General features: G+C 37.1%; 1 protein-coding gene and 1 long non-coding RNA gene across 2 annotated transcripts; one reads left to right on the top strand and one right to left on the bottom strand.

Annotated features, from left to right (window-relative positions):
- Positions 1 to 836: 836 nt before the first annotated feature.
- si:ch211-113g11.6 (uncharacterized protein LOC559008 homolog) lies at positions 837 to 16063 on the bottom strand. The gene is made up of 14 exons (XM_051131569.1): positions 15815 to 16063; positions 12745 to 12884; positions 12327 to 12389; positions 11644 to 11739; positions 9781 to 9877; positions 9049 to 9156; positions 7733 to 7872; positions 7473 to 7648; positions 6283 to 6391; positions 5940 to 6141; positions 5741 to 5856; positions 5337 to 5509; positions 5177 to 5232; positions 837 to 3756 (listed from the first exon to the last, which is right to left on the bottom strand). The coding sequence occupies exons 1-14, from the start codon at positions 15891 to 15893 to the stop codon at positions 3410 to 3412; spliced, it is 1902 nt and encodes a 633-aa protein (XP_050987526.1). The 5' UTR covers positions 15894 to 16063; the 3' UTR covers positions 837 to 3409.
- Positions 6588 to 7612, top strand: LOC127178608 (uncharacterized). The gene is made up of 2 exons (XR_007829415.1): positions 6588 to 6628; positions 7456 to 7612. It is a non-coding gene; the product is annotated as an uncharacterized LOC127178608 (long non-coding RNA).
- Positions 16064 to 20761: the final 4698 nt, after the last annotated feature.

The raw sequence follows: 20761 nt of genomic DNA, 5'->3' as shown, positions 1-20761 counted from the left end.
AAGTATTTTCTTAGCTTCGGTTGAACCACTGATTTTTAGTGATTTTAAGCTAATTTTAACGATGTACTTACTACTTTTCTTGGCCTTGAACATGGTAGTTGTCTATGCAGGGTCAGAAAGCTCTCGGATTTCATCAAAAAATATCTTAATTTGTGTTCCAAAGATGAATGAAGGTCTTACGGGTTTGGAACGACATGAGGGTGAGTAATTAATGGCAGGATTTTCATTTTTGGTGAACTATCCCTTTAAAATAGTAAAAACATAAACAAAAACAATATTAATGAACAATAATAATAAAAAAACAAATACAGTGGCTTTTTGTTATTTATTTTAATGCACATTTTCAGGGAAACATTTAATGTATAATTATATTTCTGTATTTTACAATGTCTTCAGTCCCTTTAGAAAAAAATTGCTATGACTTTTGGTAACCAGTTATAAATATGAATTATTAAGTGCAAGCTTACACAACTGCAAGATGCTTTTGAGCAGTAAACCGTGCTGAGCGTCCCTACATGAGAAAACACTCCCTGCCACAAATCTTGGGCAATAAAACACAAGGCATAGCGAATGACAGACAGACAATACAAACACAATGGCCTTAAATCATTCTCGCAACACCAGTTACAGAGTAAAAACTAAACGAAACTAAAAACAAAACATGTAACAGGTGTGATCTACATTGAAGGACCCTGTGTCACTCACACTGTCGAAAGTGATTTAGAGTGTGTGCGTGTGTCGGTGTATATCTAGATACTGCTATACGTGTGTCCGAAAGGTAAGCGCTTGGCTTTGACGCACAGTGGAAAAGTTAGAAAAGCTCTTTGACGAAAATGGCACGACATTGGTTTGGCACTACAACGTTCCTTCATTGCAGTGTAGCACATTAGGCCAAGAGACAGAGGTACGAGTACACAGAGAGGGCAACAGTGCAGTGGCATTCAGCATGCAAACAGAAGGTTAGCACACGCTAGCATAAACAGCTAATGCATTAATGTGTAAAGCAACACTGCAGTCAGTCCCTGGACTATTTACATGGCTTTCATTTATGACACTTAAGTTTGCCCAAACATTAACCCAGAGATCCAGACGGAAGTAAAATAAAACAAAAATGTCTCCTTTTAGTTTAGGATCGGCAGATTAAGTCACCAGCAGAGCAAACAGAGTGACAAACAACGTAATTACATAACTAAATACAAAAACAAAGTCACAACATCCATCATCATAAAACACAATGCACTTCTGGTTAATTAGTGATCAATTCGTTGATAACACTATTGTCCTGCTTTCAAAATACAGTGAGGAGAGAACAAGGTTAAAGACAAAATTGGCATTTGGGGTCAGTTGCTCTGAGAGAGAGAAAGAGTTAGGGATGCGGATGATGATTAGAAATGTGCTAGAATGTTCTTGTACGTCCTTTTCTGTAATATAAGATAACCACCATACATTTTATTGGCATGATCAAATGAAATGTTATGAAGTAAAATGGTTTACACTCTGAACACCTTAGTGCAGAATGACTGTTTAGATCCATCAGGAATACTTTTTATTCCCATAGGCAGCAATGGTGAAGAACAGCATATGCAGAGCATTACAGTTAAAACAACTCTATAATTAAGCCTCTGTACACTGCGACTACAAAATGCAACTCCATATACTGAAGCTTATTTCATTTAACGCAAATGTGTTTCATGAGCATGAAAAGTACAGGCATCAAGGATGCAAGAGTGTTCATGTCTGTTTGTTAAACACAGTGATGTACTGAGATAATCTCTAAAAACTGGTTATCGGATTCTGGTATTCTTCCCATCCACCCACTGAGCAAAAGCGGTCGAATCTGTGTCAGTTTTGTATGGTTTTGTTTTTCACGTCACGCTTCTAATTGTGGCTGATACGTGATTTCAAACTTGCTAAACAGGCCAAAAAAATCAGCTGTATGTACTCCTGAAATCGTGCTGAAGTAACTTTCTGCGTCAGGTCGGAATGACTCAATGGAAAGACAAAGCCAGCAGATTCTGCAGGTTCTGCTCAGTTTGCAAGTTGTGCTTAGGATGTGACCCTTACAGCTTAAAAGAGACTCATCCTTGTTTTAAGGCTTCAGAACTGTCCTAATGGCACAGAATGGAAAAAACCAAAGGATTTATAACAGTATATTTATGTTTCAGCATGTACTCGCACATCTAACACATCTGTAACTCAGCAATTCTACATACCAACGAAAGAGTAACACTTTAAAATTCGGATGCGACGATGAATCGATTCTCAAATCGACACTGAGTTTAGTTTTTAACAGCTGATGGCGCTATAGGCCGGTTTTTAACCGAACACTCAAATGTTCATGAAGAAGAGTGGTTAAATGTACTTGCACCTCGGTTTTTATGCTTGTATGACGATTAATGTAAACACAGCCCACTGTGAACACCTGTAATTTGCCTCAACCTTTTCCAACCTTATGAATGACTATTTTAAGTTTAAGTGGTGTGTGTGTGGAAGCAAGCAGAGTACAGCTATATTCGGAAAATCACAGAATCGATTTTTTTCATTGCACCTCTACTTTAAAATAAGGTTCAAGTGGGTTAAATCATTAGGTAACATGAACTAAAAATGAACCGCATAAATTAAACAAATAAAAAGTTCATTTCTACATACAATAATACATTTTAGCATCTCAAGTTGTTTAAATAAAGACATAACCAAACTCATCATAAAAATGCACTCTGTAAAGCTGAAAAAAAGCTGAAGACGGTCATGTTTTGACTGAAACGTTTGCCATTCCTTAGTATAGCTGTGTTTTTAATTGTCTTTTCCACTGTTATAGTGTGCAGTCTAAATGAACATTAGTTAATGTTTTAATGTTATATGTAAATTAACATAGGTTACTAAATGCTGTAAAAATGTTTTTAGTTAGTTCATGATACCCTATTCTCAACTGAACCTTACTGAATAGTGGTGTTACTGAAAAAAACTAACCAAGTTAAAGAACTGATTTGGATTCCATGTCTGAGTGTAGTAAGCAAAGCAGTCCTCTGAAACATCTAAATGATGGCACTAACGTTTTGCAAACAATGTATTATGTGGTACAAATCTCATGTATTAGATATACATTATATAAGTCTAAATGCGTTCAGGCTGATGGCATGTAGTAGTTCATTTACATAAGTTCATGTTATACATAACACTGGAGTTTGGTATGATAAAGCATTTGGCAAAATGAGACAATTTCAGGCATTTTCTCGGCCCTTCAATGAAAAGAATAAACTTGTGATTGCTCTGAATAAGAAACCAGAAACACAGTTTATACAGAGACCAGCTGCTCCCCTGCAGTTTAGTCGGACCGGCCTAGGTACTCATGCTCTGCTGACCTTAGTATTAAACTTGTTTCCCTTTGAGCCCCCAGGCTTCATTTGATCTACAGGAGCCAGTGTGCCGCAGCAGCCAGCACCAGAGCCGACCCCAGGGTGGAGGCTAGCGAGGTGGAGAGGGGCCCACCGTTGAACACCAGCTTGTAGGACACTACCTCCTGTTGGAGGCCGCTCTCCTCCGCCATGCAGCGGAACACGCCCTCCTTTAGAGGCAGGTCAGGGGTGGGCGCCAGCACACAGGAGGAGCCGGAGATGGTGCAAGGATATTGCTTGATGCAGTTGTCTTTCTCCCAACGGTAAGTGGCATGATAGGAACGCACGGGGCATGGGAGCAGGACGGGTCCATCTTTATCCACTAAAACTGGTTTGGGGATGGTGCTACGTACCTTAGGAGCTGTAGCCCAGGATGACAGGAAACATTAGTGTGATAAAAATCATTTGGAATAAAAATACTATGAATATTACAAAATATTCTTACATTTTAAAAGAGTTTTATTTAAATATTTTTAATTATAATTTATATCAGTGATCAGTGGTCTTCAGTGTCATGTCTAATATGCTGATTTAAAGCCCAAGAAACTTTTATTATTATTTTCAGTGTTGGAAACAATTAATACATTTTTGTGAAAACTGTGATAGTTTTTCCCCTCAGCATTTTTTGATTAATTAAAATTTGAAAAGAACAGCATTTTTATATATATATATATATATATATATATATATTATTATTAGTATAGTTTTAGGTATTTATCGTTCTATATTTTGTAAAGAAAGTGCTAAAAAAGAAGCAATTTTAAATGCCATATTTGAACTCCAGAACAAATATTTTTATGTCAAGAGACAGGAAAATATAGAAAGTTTTTGAACAGTAAGAGTTTTTATGTTTTTTAAAAAAGGTGCTTCTGCTCACCCAGCCTGCATTTATTTGATCGAAAGTACAGCAAAAGCAGTAAAATTTTAAAATATTTTTACTATTTAAAAAAAAAAACAGTTTTTTATTTGAATATATTTTAAATGTAATTTATTCCTGTGATCAAAGCTAAATTTTCAGCATCACTACTCCAGTCTTCAGTGCCGCATGATCCTTCAGAAATCAAATAGTTGAGTAATTTTTTTCCTGGATTATTTGATGAATAGAAAGATCCAAAGATCAGCATTTTTCTTAAATAAAAGCTTTTGTAACATTATACGCTATGCCATTTAAAAGCTTGGAGTCAGTATAATTTTTTTAATAGAAATGAAGACTTTTATTTAGCTAGGATGCTTTAAATTGATCAAAAGTGATGATAAAGGCATTTATAATGTTACAAAATATTTCTATTTCAGATAAATGCTGTTCTTCTAAACTTTTTATTCATCAAAGAAACCTGAAAAAAATTATATTCAGCTGTTTTTAGCATAATAATAATAATAAGTGTTTTTTGAGCAGCAAATCAGAATATTAGAATGATTTCTGAAGGATCATGTGACTGGAGTAATGATGCTAAAAATTCACAGGAATAAATTAGATTTTAAAATATATTCAAATAGCAAACAGTTATTTTAAATGGTAAAAATTTTACTGTTTTTGCTGTACTTTGGATCAAATAAATGCAGACTTGGTGAGCAGAAGATAATTCTTTAAAAAACATTACAAATCTTACTGTTCTAAAACTTTTGACTGGTAGTGCATATAAATACAAAACCGGGTTTTAGTGGGAATTTGTGAATAAGAAGAATCTGAAACTAGAAACATTTAAAATCTTTAGTGCTAAAAAGTGTTTAGAGGTACAAACAGAAAACTGCACCTTTATAAGTCATTTTAAACAACCTACCTGTAGCATGGCCACAGATGGAGGCATTGGAGTGGTCAAGGGTCTGAACAAGGGTTCTGATTTCAAATAGGGAGAACAGAGAAATATGAAACTCAGGTTACTTCAACAGGAAAAACACTAATGCATTATTATGTTGGGAAATTTGTGAGTCCATATGTACCCAGTGCTAATGTTGTACTCTGCTGGGATTGCAGTACATTTCTTCTTGGACGCATCCCACGCACAATATGGATCTCGAGAAAGGATGCATTCTTGGCAGCTGGTCCCGTAACGACCACAGTCAGCCAGAGGGATGCGCTGCACTTCAAGCTCTGTTCCAATATAGAGATGACCCTGACACAAAGCAGAACACAGGGGTGAAAGGTGCCATCTGGCTCTCATCAAACACTATTTTAAATATCTGTGTGAACAGCCTTCAAATTACTTTCCCATTGTAAAGTAAAAAGAGTGATTTAAAGCCAAAAATAATTAGATTACAGTGGAATAATATGTCCTACCACTGCAGGCTACAATTGGCCTGTTTTAATGTGAGTTAGTTTAAATGTTTAAAATGTGGGCCTCTACCTTTTTAGAGTCGATGGCCATGTTGATGACAGGACTATCATCGTGGAATAAAGAGTACTGCGCTATGATAAAGGCTCCTTCTATGGCATGGAGCACCTTCAGGACTTTTCCCTTCTCTGTACAGAAGACACATGAAAAACAACATTGGAATAGACTGTTTTAGCTCATTTAAAGAACATTTCTTTGCAATTCACAGTACCTGTGCCCAGATAAATCACGCTGTAGTGTTCATCATTGACAGCCAAGACTGTATCTGCCACAATGTGTGTAAAGTGGTCTTGAACTGGCAGGTCTAGAGGGGCTTCGTCGACCGGGATGATCACATCCTCAATCTCAGGGTGATCCTTGATCACTGTCAGGATCTTCTGGTTATGAGCCTGAGTGTTATTCTTAAAAGTACACTGGATAAAGATGAACCACACATATTAATAATCAGGCTGTGCCTATGTTTTCTGAATTGTAGGATAGTATTTTATAGATAGATTCAAAATAAATGTAATAAATGTTTAGTATATAATCATATGCATATGTATGTGTTGTACCGTTCCAGGACGAGGAGTTGACAAAGGTGTGTTGTAGCCCTTCAGTTTGGATGTAGAAAAGGCCTGGTCAATGTCTTCAATGGAGTACGCACACACTACAGTGGTGTTCCTGTAGAAAGACATAAACATGGAAGAAATAGTTCACCCAAAAATGTACATTTTTGGAAGCATTATTACTGGTTATGGACTTGTATTTTAGCTGGAATTGAATGATGGATTTGTTTTTTTTATTGTAAACATGCAGCTTTTGCTTGACAAGACTTGTGTGTTATTTGTGGATTTTTGTTTTTATCAGTTCTTTGGACTCTCATTCTGACGGCACCCATTCACTGCAGAGGATCCACTGGTGAGCAAGTAATGCCAAATTTCTCCAAATCTGTCTGAAAAAGTAGCTAATGAAATGAAACATTAAACATATAGTCTATTTAGGATCCCCAATATTGTAATATTAGAGTTATTAGGTGAGTGTTAATGTAAAAATAGGAAAAATGAGCATGCATTAAATATGCATTAAATATCCAATATCGGACCAACACTGATAAATTCAAAGTGGATATTGGATGCCCATTTTCCACAAGTTGGTATGATTCTTTAGGGTCTTCATAAAATGTTTGCAGCATACTTTGATTAAAATTTTTCAACGGTCGTGTAAAACACCTTTCAACCTTTTTCCATGCATATCTCTTTAAATGATAATGAGCTACTGCTCACTCCACCCCTCTACTCTTATGTTCACTTTTACATTCAAATACAAAACACCTGCATTGCTTAAACTGGCTGAGGGCGGAAATATGTAAATACAGGACAGTTTGTCAGCAGTCGTGGGTGGGGTCTGAGCAGTATGACATCATACACCTCAGCAAATCAAAACGGCTTGAAAATTGAGACTGTTTATGGATTTTTATTATTGTAGGGTGGTTGTGTCCACACACTGTTAATACACATTTATATACAAACACCATGTAAAAGTGAATTTTGCATCCGATTATTCCTTAAAAAAATTATAATACTATTTGATATGGTACCAATATTCGTATATACATTTAAATACTGTAAGCTTGAAGTTAGACAGTGTTTTGAGTAAAAAACTATAGGGATGTATTTTTTGGTGTATAATGTAGTCTTGCATTTTGTCAGCAGCCTGATATCAAATGTCTTCCTACTCACTTTCAGACTTCACACCTGCTTACCAAGCATTGGAGAAGATGCCGTATATCACCCCAATGCGTTGATGAGAGGCCAGAACGAAAGCCTGCTTGAAGTTGTTGTACTGTACAGGAGTTCCAGCTTTCCCACACATCACACGAGCCTTCAGGAACGTAGTCCAGGAGCTCGGCAGCAAGTTCTGAAGCCCTCCCTCATCAACCTGAACCACAGATGCAAAGGTTATCAGAAACCTAGAGTCCTCACAGCAGTGTATATGAAGCAAGAATGGATAAAACTTTGTTACCATGCAGACACGTCCTATGCGAGCCCTATATGGTTCTTCGTCTAGACTGGCTGTACTGTTAACCTCACTGAAGAAGAAATAGATCTCATCTTTGAGTTTCTCTTTGTGTGGTATCACAGCGGCTCCTGCAAACTTGGGATCTGAGAGAGATGGTGAGAGCAAATGTGTTATAGACTCAAACTTGCATCAGTCTTTGAACCTATACCATAGCTGAAATTGCATTTTTAATGTTTAAAGCCCCCTGTAGTGAAAATCAAACATTTTATGTTGTTTATTTGCCTATGTGGTGTTTTAGACATGTGCCAGCCAATTAATTAAAACCCTTGCTGAAAATTTACGTCACAAACTGCAATAACCAATCACGTCACTGGATAAAATCCTTTCATTAGCATGCAAAATATATCAATAGTATTATCAGCACCTAACCAAAAAGAAAATAGAGCAGTTAATAGAGCATACAGAGCATTAAATAGAGCAAAACCGCTAACCGCTAACTTGAATAATAAACCCTCGTGGGTGAGCTTGCGGCTGATTCCCATTTACATCATTAAGCAGACGTTTTAACTCCAGTCGGAACACCACTGGCCACGAGCTTTTTTGCTTTCATTGAGCATATTTATTTATGTAGCATATTTTATTTTATTTCAGAACAACTAGAAACAATGTCTAATTTATAAAGTTTTATTTTAAAATGTAAGTCACATAACAACTGGCTGAAGCCAGAGCCAATGGTGAAAATCTTTGCGTGACGAGACCCCACCCCATTTTGCAGGTTATGCCCACTTTTGCAGTTCCCGCCCCCATTTGGAGATCTCCGGTCTGCAGTTATACATACTTGGGATCAGGCGCTGACTGGTGTGACTGAGTGGAGGCGGGGTTAATTTGCATATTCATTTATCCTCGTATAGTAAATGAGGCAAGCTGTTTTAAGTATGAGAAAATAATTTTCACAAGAAAAAAAAACATTTAAATATGTAATTTTGATATATAAAAAATAATATATTAAAATAGAAAGACTTCTTTTAAATTGTAATAATATTTCACAATATTTCGATTTTTCATCAAATAATTCCAATGTTGGTGAACATTAGTGCCTTATTTCAAGGTATTTAAAAAAATCTATATTTATTTAGATTTTTATATTTTGTATATATATTTTTGGGGTCACTCCAGAATTTTCAAACAAACTCTGTTGTACAGTACTGTATCTGATTAAATTGCAAGCTGACATAGCATAGCTAGATCCATTAGTTCAGCCCTTCAAAAAAAAAATCTCCAAACTGCTAATGCAGTTTAGATAACAACTGTCAACTCACTCTGTAACCATTTATTCTCTGTCTTCAGCTGCTTTTTGGAGCCATATGTGCGCCGGATAGAGCCAGTCTGTCCTGTAGCCGCTGACAGAGCAGAGTACAGATTCCCATCTAAATGAGAAGAGAGAGATAAGTAAATCTGTCAGCCAAACCTCTGACTACAGCTCTGTCAAATCAAAGATTCCCTTAAACTTTGATTCAGATTTAGCAATGTTTGCAATGCTTTGATACTCAAACAAAAAAAGGTTGCAAATGCACACACAAAGCAATTTCACGGCAGTGCTGCTTCTACTTCCTTCTGACTGACAGTTAGAGACATTGTTGAGACATTCAACTTCTTCCAGGATCAGTGTTGACCTTTCAGCTCTGCTAACCTCACATGGCATATAAAATACTCAATTTTGTATCTGACATTTAGAACGTTAAAAAAAGGGCGAGAGCTCTTTGTCATATACTGCAGGGATTGTTGTTCTGTTATTTCATCCAATACACACTTTATTTAAGTAGAGAACTGACAAGATTTGATGCACTGAGCCTATAATGCATTGTTTATAACAGATGGATCTCTGAGGGACGTCATTTATGTCAGGTCAGAGAATAAAATTCATTAAAAGTTGCATTACAGTCTGACGTTCTTAAATACCTATCAAAATGAAGGAACTAAATGAAAAATGAGAACAAATAACATTCTCTCTCATCTTCTTTTCCCTATCTCCATTTCCCTCCTCTCTGTACCTGCTGACAGACTGATGGAGCGCTGAGAAGGGAAAGGTGCCAAGATGTTAGACGCTGCTGTTTCCTCCGGCATGTCCATCAATATGCTGTCATTTACCTGGGTGAGAGAGATGATGTGATTATTCACTACTTCTTAGGCTTTTCATTTTAAAAAACAGCATAGACACTGCAGCACTTTGAGAAATCAGGCCACTTTTAAGCAAAACTTTTTTTCCTGATTTTATTCAGACACTAAATGTGTCCCACATTTCAGGATGTCATACTCTCATTTTATTGTATTGCTTTCCATTCTGTCTGGTTTTTATCCTAGGCAAACTGTTAAATGGTTGGGTTATAAATCACACCCACGGCAGTGCCACACTAAAATTACGAAAATGTGCACAATAATACTGAAGCAGTTAAATAAATAGCCTGAATTCTGCCAAAGCAGCTGAGCCTGCAGGGAAAACTAGTCTTATTTTTTTCGCTCTTTCATGTAATCCACAAAAAATGCTAAACCTGTTAAAATAGCGATAACATTCAATAAGTGTCTTCGCAACTGTTTGTAATATTAAAGGAAATGTCCACATTGAGCAGGTTTGGTTTTTTGTTTCTGCAATTACAGAATAGATGGATAATTTGGCCTTCTTGTGTCTCAAACTGTAGAGCGCTGTGCTGGCAACACTAAGGTCAAGGGTTTGATTCCCAAGGAAAGCAAAAATTGATCAAATATGTACTGTGAATGCAGTGCAAATGGCTTTGGTTAAAAGCATCTGCCAAATCTATACATGTAAATGTAGCCACTAACAATAAAAGATATATCTTAATCTTAAACACTGTGATAGATACTTGCAGAATCTGCAAAATGTTCACTATTTGACCAAAATAAGAGGGATCATACAAAATGCATGTTATTTTTTATTTAGTACTGACCTGAATAAGATATTTCACATAAAAGACATTTACATATAGTCCACAGGAGAAAATAATAGTTGCATTTATAAAAATGACCCCGTTCAAAAGTTTACATACACTTGATTCTTAATACTGTGTTGTTACCTGAATGATCCACAGCTGTGTTTGTTTAGTGATAGTTGTTCATGAGTCCCTTGTTTGTCCTGAAGTGTTAAACTGCCTGCTGTTCTTCAGAAAAATCCTGAATTTAAAGATCAGGGTAAATGTAACTTTTTTTTGTCATTTGGGAAACATGTAAATATCTTCTGTAGCTTCTGAAGGGCAGTACTAAATGAAAAAATATGATATTTAGACAAAATAAGAAAAATGTACACATCTTCATTCTGTTCAAAAGTTTTCACCCCCCGGCTCTTAATGCATTGCTTTTCCTTCTGAAGCATCAGTGAGCGTTTGAACCTTCTGTAATAGTTGCATATGAGTCCCTCAGTTGTCCTCAGTGTGAAAAGATGGATATCAAAATCATACAGTCATTGTTGGAAGGGTTTTAAATACACAAAAATGCTGAAAAACCAAAGAATTTGTGGCACCTGTAGGATTTTTCTGAAGAACAGCAGGCAATTTAACTTTTCAGGACAAAATAGGGACCCATGAAGAACTATCACTAACAACAAAAACAAACAAACAACAACAACAACAAAAAAACACAGCTATGGAACATTTGGGTAACAACGAAGTGTTAAGAATCAAGTGTATGTAAACTTTTGACCAGGGTTATTAGACGTATAGGTCTACTATATGTAAAGGCCTTTTATGCAAAATATCTCATTCAGGTCAGTACTACATAAAAAATAACATGCATTTTGTATAATCCCTTTTTTTTTGGTAAAATAATTAACATTTTGCAGATTCTGCAAGGCATATGTAAACTTTTGACTTTAACTGTATATAGTGGCAGTTAAGACATCTTACCAGGAGCCAACATTTAGGAGCACCAGCTCTTGTCCCACACGCCACAAATGAATCGCCGACTTTCTCAATTACTGTGATGAAATTATGACACTCTTGCTATAGAAAGATGAAAGAACACAATATGTGTCAATACAAAAAATATAGACATCATATAAATTACATAAATATAGCTGCTAAACACAGTATGTCATCCAGTGTGGGTCTTTTTTTCAGAATGATCGACATAACCACCCCTAACCACCATCTTAATGCAGATATTTAAAGAAGCCCATCACTCATCAGTTGGCTGTCTGTGCCATTACCCTTAAAAAATAGCCTCATTCAGTCAACTCTGAGTGATGACCTGCTCATCATGGATGACTATTTCTGTAGATGTTGAACCAGGCCAGTGAAACCAGCCAGGCTCCAGCTTGCATAATGAGGAGCATGTGGGAAACATGTTCACAAATGTTCTGATTACAGTCAGTGTCAGAATTCGGTATTTAAAGCTAAACCTGATGAGTGTAATTCACTCAGAGGGTTTATGAGAAATGGATAACTGGATACATTGTGCAAATCATTTCTTGTGGCTTGATTTGTGAGTGCACTGAATCACTAGGCGTAAATGAGTTAGGATAATGCAATTCCTTGCTTGAAATCACAGGCAACTTGATGTCTGAATATTGTGGGATTGTCTCTCTTACCTTCCATGCTGGTGATTTAGAGACACACGTCTCTTTTGCATTCTCATCCTTTTCTGCATGGATCTGTGAGCACATTAAGAACAATACTAATCATGCAGTCTTGCATACATAATAATGTACAGATGAATTGCTCTCATCATGTTAAAGCTAAATTCTATAATTGCAGCGAGAAACAGGTCATAAAGTGTTATGGCGACTGTAAAATGATAAGAAACCATAACTATCCCTCGTTGACAAGAAAGGCTTGCTTTTATGCAACCAGAAGTAATCATTTCAGAGAGCCTCTATTATAAAGCATTGTTCTGCTCCATAAATAATAGCACAGTTTTGCGACTTGCTGAGCACCAGCTATCTAGGTCAGGATTTAGAGCAGTGATAGATCTACTTTGGCTCCAGGTTACGGTGTCAGCCCCCCTACCTGCGTGTCATGCACTCCTTTATCACTGAAGGTGAGCTTATAGATGACCTCTTGGCCCCCTACATAGAGGACATCAGTTTCCTGTTGGTGGTAAACCGTTGTGAAGTTCTCTGGTTTCATGAAGCGAAACCGAGGTGACTCTATAGAAAAAATGACAGAAATGCAGTGTATAAACTGTTTCTGGCAGACTTTTTATGTATATATTCACACATCGCATGAATAAATAATGTTTGTCTACTAAAACTGGTGGGTTGCTATTCAAAAATGGGTCACAGGGAAAACTATGCAAAATGCAACTAGGCATAAATGTATGTATAGTTATGAAGCAAAAACAATTTGTGCTTTTTATATGAGCTAATTTGAATGCATGAAATGCTTCCTTTATTTTTTCTTTTTGGGATAAGTAGCTGTGCATCCAAACTCTATTCTAATATTAACTGAATATTTAAAACAGTGGTACTCATCCTCAGGCCATCAAAGATGCAGATGAGTTTTTTTGTTAATCAGCACATATTTAGAGAAATTTAGCATTACATCACTTGCTCACCAGTGGATCCTATGCAGTGAATGGGTGCCGTTAGAATGAGAGTTCAAACAGCTGATAAAAACAGCACAATATAATAAGTATTTCAAAATTCTGACTTTATTCTCACAATTCCGATATTAAATCTCACAATTCTGTTAAGAAAAAACGACTCATCATTCTCTCTTTTCCCATCAGCTCTGGCTTTTTTCCCCTGAGAATTGACAAACTCACTACTGTTGAGTTAAATCAAGGTATAAAGTCTGAACTAGTATATATAAACTTGCATTTGCAAAAAAAAAAGTCAGAATTGAGAGATTAAATAAGTAAATGTTATGTAAACTGTTAATTATAATAGGTTTAAATATAATGTCATGCTATAACTGTAAGGCTAGTACAATGTGTCCCCTACAAACAGCATGTGAATAATATGTAGACATATTGTTTAAATTAGATTTATGTTTTAAGTAGAGTAGTCATAGCAGTTTTCATTCATAGTCTGTCCGTTTAAACGTCTGTGTTTAACTATAAAATGGCTCCTTTGATGACAGTATTCTATAAAAATTATTTGCATTCCGATTCTGGCATTAAAAGGCACACACACACAAAAAAAATTAATTAAAATTTTCTTCCACTTGTTACCAGTGTTTAAAAACATCTTAATGATGGATGAAAATATGCATTAGTTTTATTTCACAGAATGTTAACTGATGGACTGGATTCATTACTGCTGGATTATTGTGATGCTTATCAGCTATTTGGACTCTCATTCTGACGGCACCCATTCACTGCAGAGGATGGTGAGCAATGATGTAATGTTTAATTTCTCAAATCTGTTCCTATGTTCCAACCTCATCTGCATCTTGGGTGAACTATTCCTTGAACAAATCTGTCCATTTTCCTTTTCAGCCTGTTCTATGTAAATCATTTTGAACATTTAGGCAATTACTGGATGTATGTTAAACATTACAGTATGTTTTATTATTTAAGAGCTTTAAATTGATATTCACTGTAGAATCTGAGTTTTGGAGCAAAACCGGTTGAGATCATGATCTAAATAATTAACTCTAATGCCTAAGCCACTTTTGTGGGTGTTTTTCGTCTGACCTAAATGAAGAAAACTGTCAAATGTGGTTGTCAGGGGTAACAGCTATGTAAAACTATAAATTATTGATGCTGCATTGTATAAAGCGGAGCTTTGCAATTATTTCAGAAAACTAACACGTTGCAACAGGTGTTTGTTCATTTTAATCAATAACTGGCTATTCGAAGCGGGGACTGGCGAGGTCGAAGCCTGCAGACCAGTCTGATCCGGTTTCTATTTGCATACGAAGGTGTCGTATTCAATAACACGGTACTTTAGTTTATGAGATTATTTGTCTCGCCATCGCATCCTTCGTGATTTCAGGGAAGACGTGCACTGAATTGTGGATTCGGGGAAGCGTTCTTGTACATGGTGCTGAAGTGGGCGGTCAAGATTAACAAGCTTATTTAGAGTCTCTCGATGCTTTCTTATATGTGTATTTGTAAGACTTTGTACTGTCACGTAACACTAAGGGGGTGACCGTGAGACGTGTTGATGTTTTCATACAGACACTGAATTGTGAATCGCATGACCCATATTGGTTGCATCGACATAGAAGACTTTGAACGTGCATGGAATAAATAATAATAGTGGGTTTCGTGGAATTTTCCATGGGCTATTCTCTTTTCCGAGTGTGTTTTTTCTTGGATCGCATGTTGTGCCCTGAGTCTTGGAAATGCATCAGTTGCTGCAGTGCCATCATTCCCGTTAGCTCGTGCACCTGCATTGCAGCTCTGTAGATTGCGTCCTATGGTTTTCTTAAATCAAACCCACTTGCAGCATATTCTACACGAAACCTGCGTTCAAAACCAGCAACGTCATTCAATAAATATTTTCGTTTAGATAGAAAGCGCATTGTCGTTTCTCAAAATGACTTATTCTGTAGCCTCCAGGAAGATTCAGGAGCTTGTTTACTCATACATCCCAAGCAGACTACTTGCTCTTGATCAGCACCACTAACATGTCTTAAAGCAATGTTACTATGGATACACAGTCAAGCATCCTTGTATGAACCTTCAGTTATAGCTGCTTAATAGAGATTTGCTGGCTCCAGCGCTATCCGCTTTATTTGTATACAGTTTAAGTGAATAACGCGCTGCGTTCACAGTATTTTTTCATTGTATCCCTAACCATGATTAATATCGCATATACGTCATAAAGTGAAGTCATGACGCGCAAATGAGCTTCAGTCGGTTTTTGTTTTCAAAACAGTAATGTAAAGCAATCAGTGTCCCCATCTTGGCCTGCTTTCATTTACTAACATTGCGATTTGACTTTTTCTGTTTTGCACATTAATAGAATCGGAATCTTATTACACAGCACGTTTTGTTTTGCCTAGGGGGGAATAAGATGAGCAATTTCTGCTTTAGTAAGGATAGACTGAGAACGAGAAAATTCCAGAAATCTCTACAGAATCCGTATGCGGACTAAAACTATTACACTTAAGAAAAATAAAGTCTTACCCATCACGGTGAATTTCAGCCGAGGTGATTTCTCGGCCAACACCGTTGAGAAAAGAGTCGCCAATAATAGCAGATTCATATTGTTCCGCGATGCTTTAATTGGAGTGACGCCACGTTAATAAAAGTCTCGTTTCAGATAAAGACTGGTGTTGTTTTGCAGGAGCGCGCGTGTGATAAGCGGGCGCAGCCTGTCCCTCACCAGACCTCTTTCAGAATCTGAGCGCTAATTGCCTTCACGTCACACCTTCTGAAAGAGGGAGAAAGGAGGGGGCAGACATGCGCTTACAACAGAGATCACGCGGATTGACATTATAGATTTAGCTAAACACTTTCTTTATTTGTTAGTTGCATGCATTTAATGCATTTCGAATAATGCATTTCACTGTAATACACTTTAGTGTGTAGATCTCGCAGACACTCTGAATAGTGGTTTACAGTTTTACATGGAGGTGTATAAAAAACGTTATAACATTTAAACATTTGGAATGTTTAAATATAATAAATCATATATTTGGTGCTTTTATGGGGGATGCAGTGCTCCCTTGTCAGCAAGCTTGAGAAGGGTCTGGCTGCAGACATGCACCTGCACTCTCAGACACCTGCACTCTCAAACAACTGCACTTCCAGAAGTGACGTCACTTGCAGTCGATTGTATTTTTACTTTATTATTATTATTTTTTTTTTAATTGAATCTCTCAACATTTTACAACAATAGCCAGGTGGTGAAGACAAGAAAAAATAAACTAAATTACAATGTCACTCACAATCGCCACCTGCACTCTCAGCTACCTGCGACCTCACTTGCAATCCACACAAATGGTGCGTGTTGCCAAAAGAGACAAGACGCTGTGGTCGTTAAACGATTAAAACTAATTTTATAGCGTAACGTACAGGGTCCTGCAAGTCATCTGTAGGAGATAAAAACAAGACCCGCAAATCCGTGGCCACAGAACAGCAGAATATGAACGCAATGCACAAAGTCTCTCGTTAAGCTTTTTCCTCCCGTGGAAAACCATTAACACTTGATATGGCTTAATGTATTAAGATACATTAAGTGCCATTAAACGATCAAATGAATTAATTAATTTAATGTACTTCAAGGCAAGCAAATGGCCATGAATGCGCAAACTCTCACTTTTATACTTGCCCAGCAAACGCTTAATGTGGCAAAACGGACTAAGATGATAAAGACCAAATTCAATATAAACCTTACTGTTGTCAAACGATATACCAGCAGATATGAACACGTCATAAGAAAGTCATTATGTGATATTAAAAGGACCAACTCTGTATAAGCAAGCAGACGAGCCCAGAACGCAATGTGTTAAATAGACGTTTTCCTCCCATAGAAAATCAATATAAATAAAAGACAATGACATAAAACAGCTGTAGAGATTATTCTTTATGGGAGAAAATGCGAATGTACGCAGCGTTGTGTTTATTCTGGGCTCACCTGCTTGTGTGTAGTTGTTTTAATAATGAATAGGAGCATATTGAGTTTAGTCTTTATCATCTTAATCCGTTATGCCACGTTTTGCGAAGAAAAACACTATATAGCCTACATATACATCATATTAATAAACTGTCTTAATACATTGAGCCATATTAAGTGTTAATGGTTTTCTAAGGGAGGAAACACTTAACGAGAGACTTCATATTCTCTCGTTCATATTCTGCTTCATATTCATGTTTGTTCATATTCTGCTGTTCTGTGGCCACAGATTTGCGGATCTTGTTTTTATTTCCTACAGATGACTTGCAGGACCCTGTATGTTACGCTAAATTAGTTTTAATCGTTTAACCACCACAGCTTCTTTTCTCCATTGGCAACACGCACGATTTGTGTGGATTGCAAGTGACGTCGCAGGTAGCTGAGAGTGCAGGTGGCAATTGGGAGTGACATTGTAATTAAAGTGTCTTCACCACCTGGCTACTGTTGTAAAATGTTGAGAGATTTGATTAAAAAATAATAAATATATAAAATAAAGTAAAATATAAAACAGACTGCAAATTACATCACTTGCGGAAGTGCAGGCGTCTGAGGGTGCAGGTGTCTGAGAGAGCAGGCATCTGAGAGTGCAGGTGCATGTCTGCAGCCAGACCCTATTGGCAAGCTTACTAAGGCCCAAACAAGCACCAAACTATTATGTAGCTAAATTGGACAAAAAGGCTCATGTACAATTAAAGGGAACGCTGGGTATTGAGACAAGTATGGCTTAATATAACGTAAATTATGTTTTTTATTTATTTATTTATTTTTTTGACTAAAATATGTAGTAGAAAACCCATGAAAGATTTACGTTACTTAAAAAAATCCACATCGTTATATACATATTTTGGCCTATGGGGGGGGGGGGGGGGCGCCATTATTTTGATTACGTCAAATGGCTGCACTCTGTGAGCTACTGGTGCTAACTGTTGCTATTTTTACCGCACCACAGCTAGGAAAATAAAATGCTGACACGATGCCACATGGTGCGGCTTTTGGTTGTAATTTTCAGTCGAAGGGCAACAAGAGAAAAGATGTAAGTCTTCACTGCTTTTCTAGAGATAAGAAGAGGAGAAAAGAATGGGAAGATGCCTGTGGATAAATAAAACTTCCTAAAGACCGGTGTCTTTGTTCTCTCCACTTTAACCCTGATGCTTTTGAGGCTGGGACAGTGTTGCCACCTTGTGAAACAACTGATTACTGCAAAATTACTTCAGTGTGCATGTGCAAACTGTGCGACCTTCACTTACAAAGGCCCTGTCCCAAATGGCACACTAAACCCTCAGTCTTCCTCTGAGTCTGCACTTTTGTGATGTAATGCCACTTCGATTGTCAGGTAGAAGTCTGCTGCGAATATGCTTATCGAGGACCCATAATGGCCGCAAAGGGGGCACTCACGAGCACCCTTTCGAACACTAAAATGATGAATGGGACACCCTACAGTTTTGTGGACTTAAAGGAGAAGTTCACTTCCAGAACAAAAATTTTTGTCATCCAAGATGTTCATGTCTTTCTTTGTTCAGTCATAAAGAAATTATGTTTTTTAGAGGAAAACATTTCAGGATTTCTTTGCATATAGTGGACTATATGGGGCCTATGAGTTTGAACTACCAAAATGCAGTTTAAATTCTGCTTCAAAGGGCTCTAAATGATCCCAGCCAAGGAAGAAGGGTCTTATTTAGTGAAATTATTGTTTGTTTTTTTTTATTGACAATTTCTATACAGTCATGGCCAAAAATACCGGCACTCTTGCAATTCTGTCAGAAAATGCAACCCTTCTCTCAGAAAATTGTTGCAGTTGCAAATGTTGTGGTACTGACATGTTAATTTTTTTGTTTGCATTGAAAAAAAAAACACACACACACACACACACACACAAAAACACACAAAAAAAAAACAGAGAAAAGTCAAATCTGACACAATTCCACACAGAACCCAAAAATGCACTGGACAAATTTATTGGCACCCTTAATATCAATATTTGGTAGCACCCCCTTTGGAAAAATAACTGAAATCAACTGTAACCATGAATGAGTTTCTTACTCCACTCTACTGGAATTTTGGACCACTCTTCTTTTGCAAACTGCTCCAGGTCATTCAGATTTGAAGAATCCCAACTGCTGTTTTCTATGTTCTATGGAATTCAGATCTGGACTCATTGCTGGCCATTTCAGAACTCTCCAGCGCTTTGTTTGGAATCATTTCTGAGTGCTTTTTGAAGTGTGTTTCGGGTCATTGTCCTGCTGGAAGACCCCTGACCTCTGGTGGAGACGCAGCTTTCTGATACTAGCCACTATGTTGCACCCCAAAATTCTTTCGTAATCATCAGATTTCCTGATACTGTTCACACAGTCAAGTCATCCAGTGCCAGAAGCACCAAAGCAACCCCAAAACATATTTGAACCTTCACCATGTTTGACTGTAGGGACTGTGTTCTTTTCTTTGAACGCCTCATTACTTTTTCTCTAAACAGTGCCATGATGTCCTTTATCAAAAAGCTCTATTTTTGTCTCATCTGTCCACAGTACGTTCTCCCAGAAGGATTGTGGTTTTGTCACATAAGTTTTGGCAAACTCCAGTCTTGCTTTTTTATGCCTTTGTGTCAGCAGTGGTGTCCTCCTGGGTCTCCTACCATAGCGTCCCTTTTCATTCAGATGGCGACGGATAGTACAAGCTGACACTGTTGTACCCTGTGTCTGCAGATCAGCTTGAATTTGTTCGGAAGTTAATCAGGGCTCTTTATCCACCATTTGAACAATCCTTCTTCACCATTTTTCATTAATTTTGCTCTTCCGTCCACGTCCAGGGAGGTTAGCTACGGGAACATTAAGATCTCTGGAGATGGACATGTAGCCTTGAGATTGTCCATGTTTTTCCACAATTTTTTTTCTCTCAAATCCACAGACAACTCTTTACACTTCTTTCTTTTCTCCATGTGACACACAACACAAAGGTTGAGTCAACTTTTCTCCAACTGGTTGCAGTTGTGATTACTATATTGTCCACACCTGTTACTAACCACAGGTGTGTCTAAATACAAATTACAGGAGCATCACATGCTTGAAAAGCAGTTATTTCTTACAATTTTGACAAGGTGCCAATAATTTTGTCCAGTCTATTTTTGAGTTTTGTGTGAAATTTTATCAAGTTTAACACATTTCTTCTCTGCAGTGCAAACAAAAACAATATGCACGTGAATACACATTTGCAATTGGAAGAATTTTCTGAGTGAAGTGTTGCATTTTCTGACAGAATTGCAAGGGTGCCAGTATTTTTGGCCATGACTGTACTTTTTAACCTCAAATGCTTGTCTTTTCTAGCAAGACAGTTAGGGTATGTCGATATCTCATTTTGTCCTCAAACTTCAAAATTGTCCTACATTGCTGCAGAAGTACCAACCCAGTGTTTACAAAGCGAACATGCAAAGAAGATCAAACGCCCTTTACAAAAAAATGGAA

The sequence above is a fragment of the Labeo rohita genome, chromosome 16 (genome assembly GCF_022985175.1).
Source record: "Labeo rohita strain BAU-BD-2019 chromosome 16, IGBB_LRoh.1.0, whole genome shotgun sequence".
In the NCBI taxonomy this organism is placed as follows: domain Eukaryota; kingdom Metazoa; phylum Chordata; class Actinopteri; order Cypriniformes; family Cyprinidae; genus Labeo; species Labeo rohita.
Note: the sequence above shows the minus strand (reverse complement) of the source record. Positions and strands in the feature narration are given on the sequence as shown.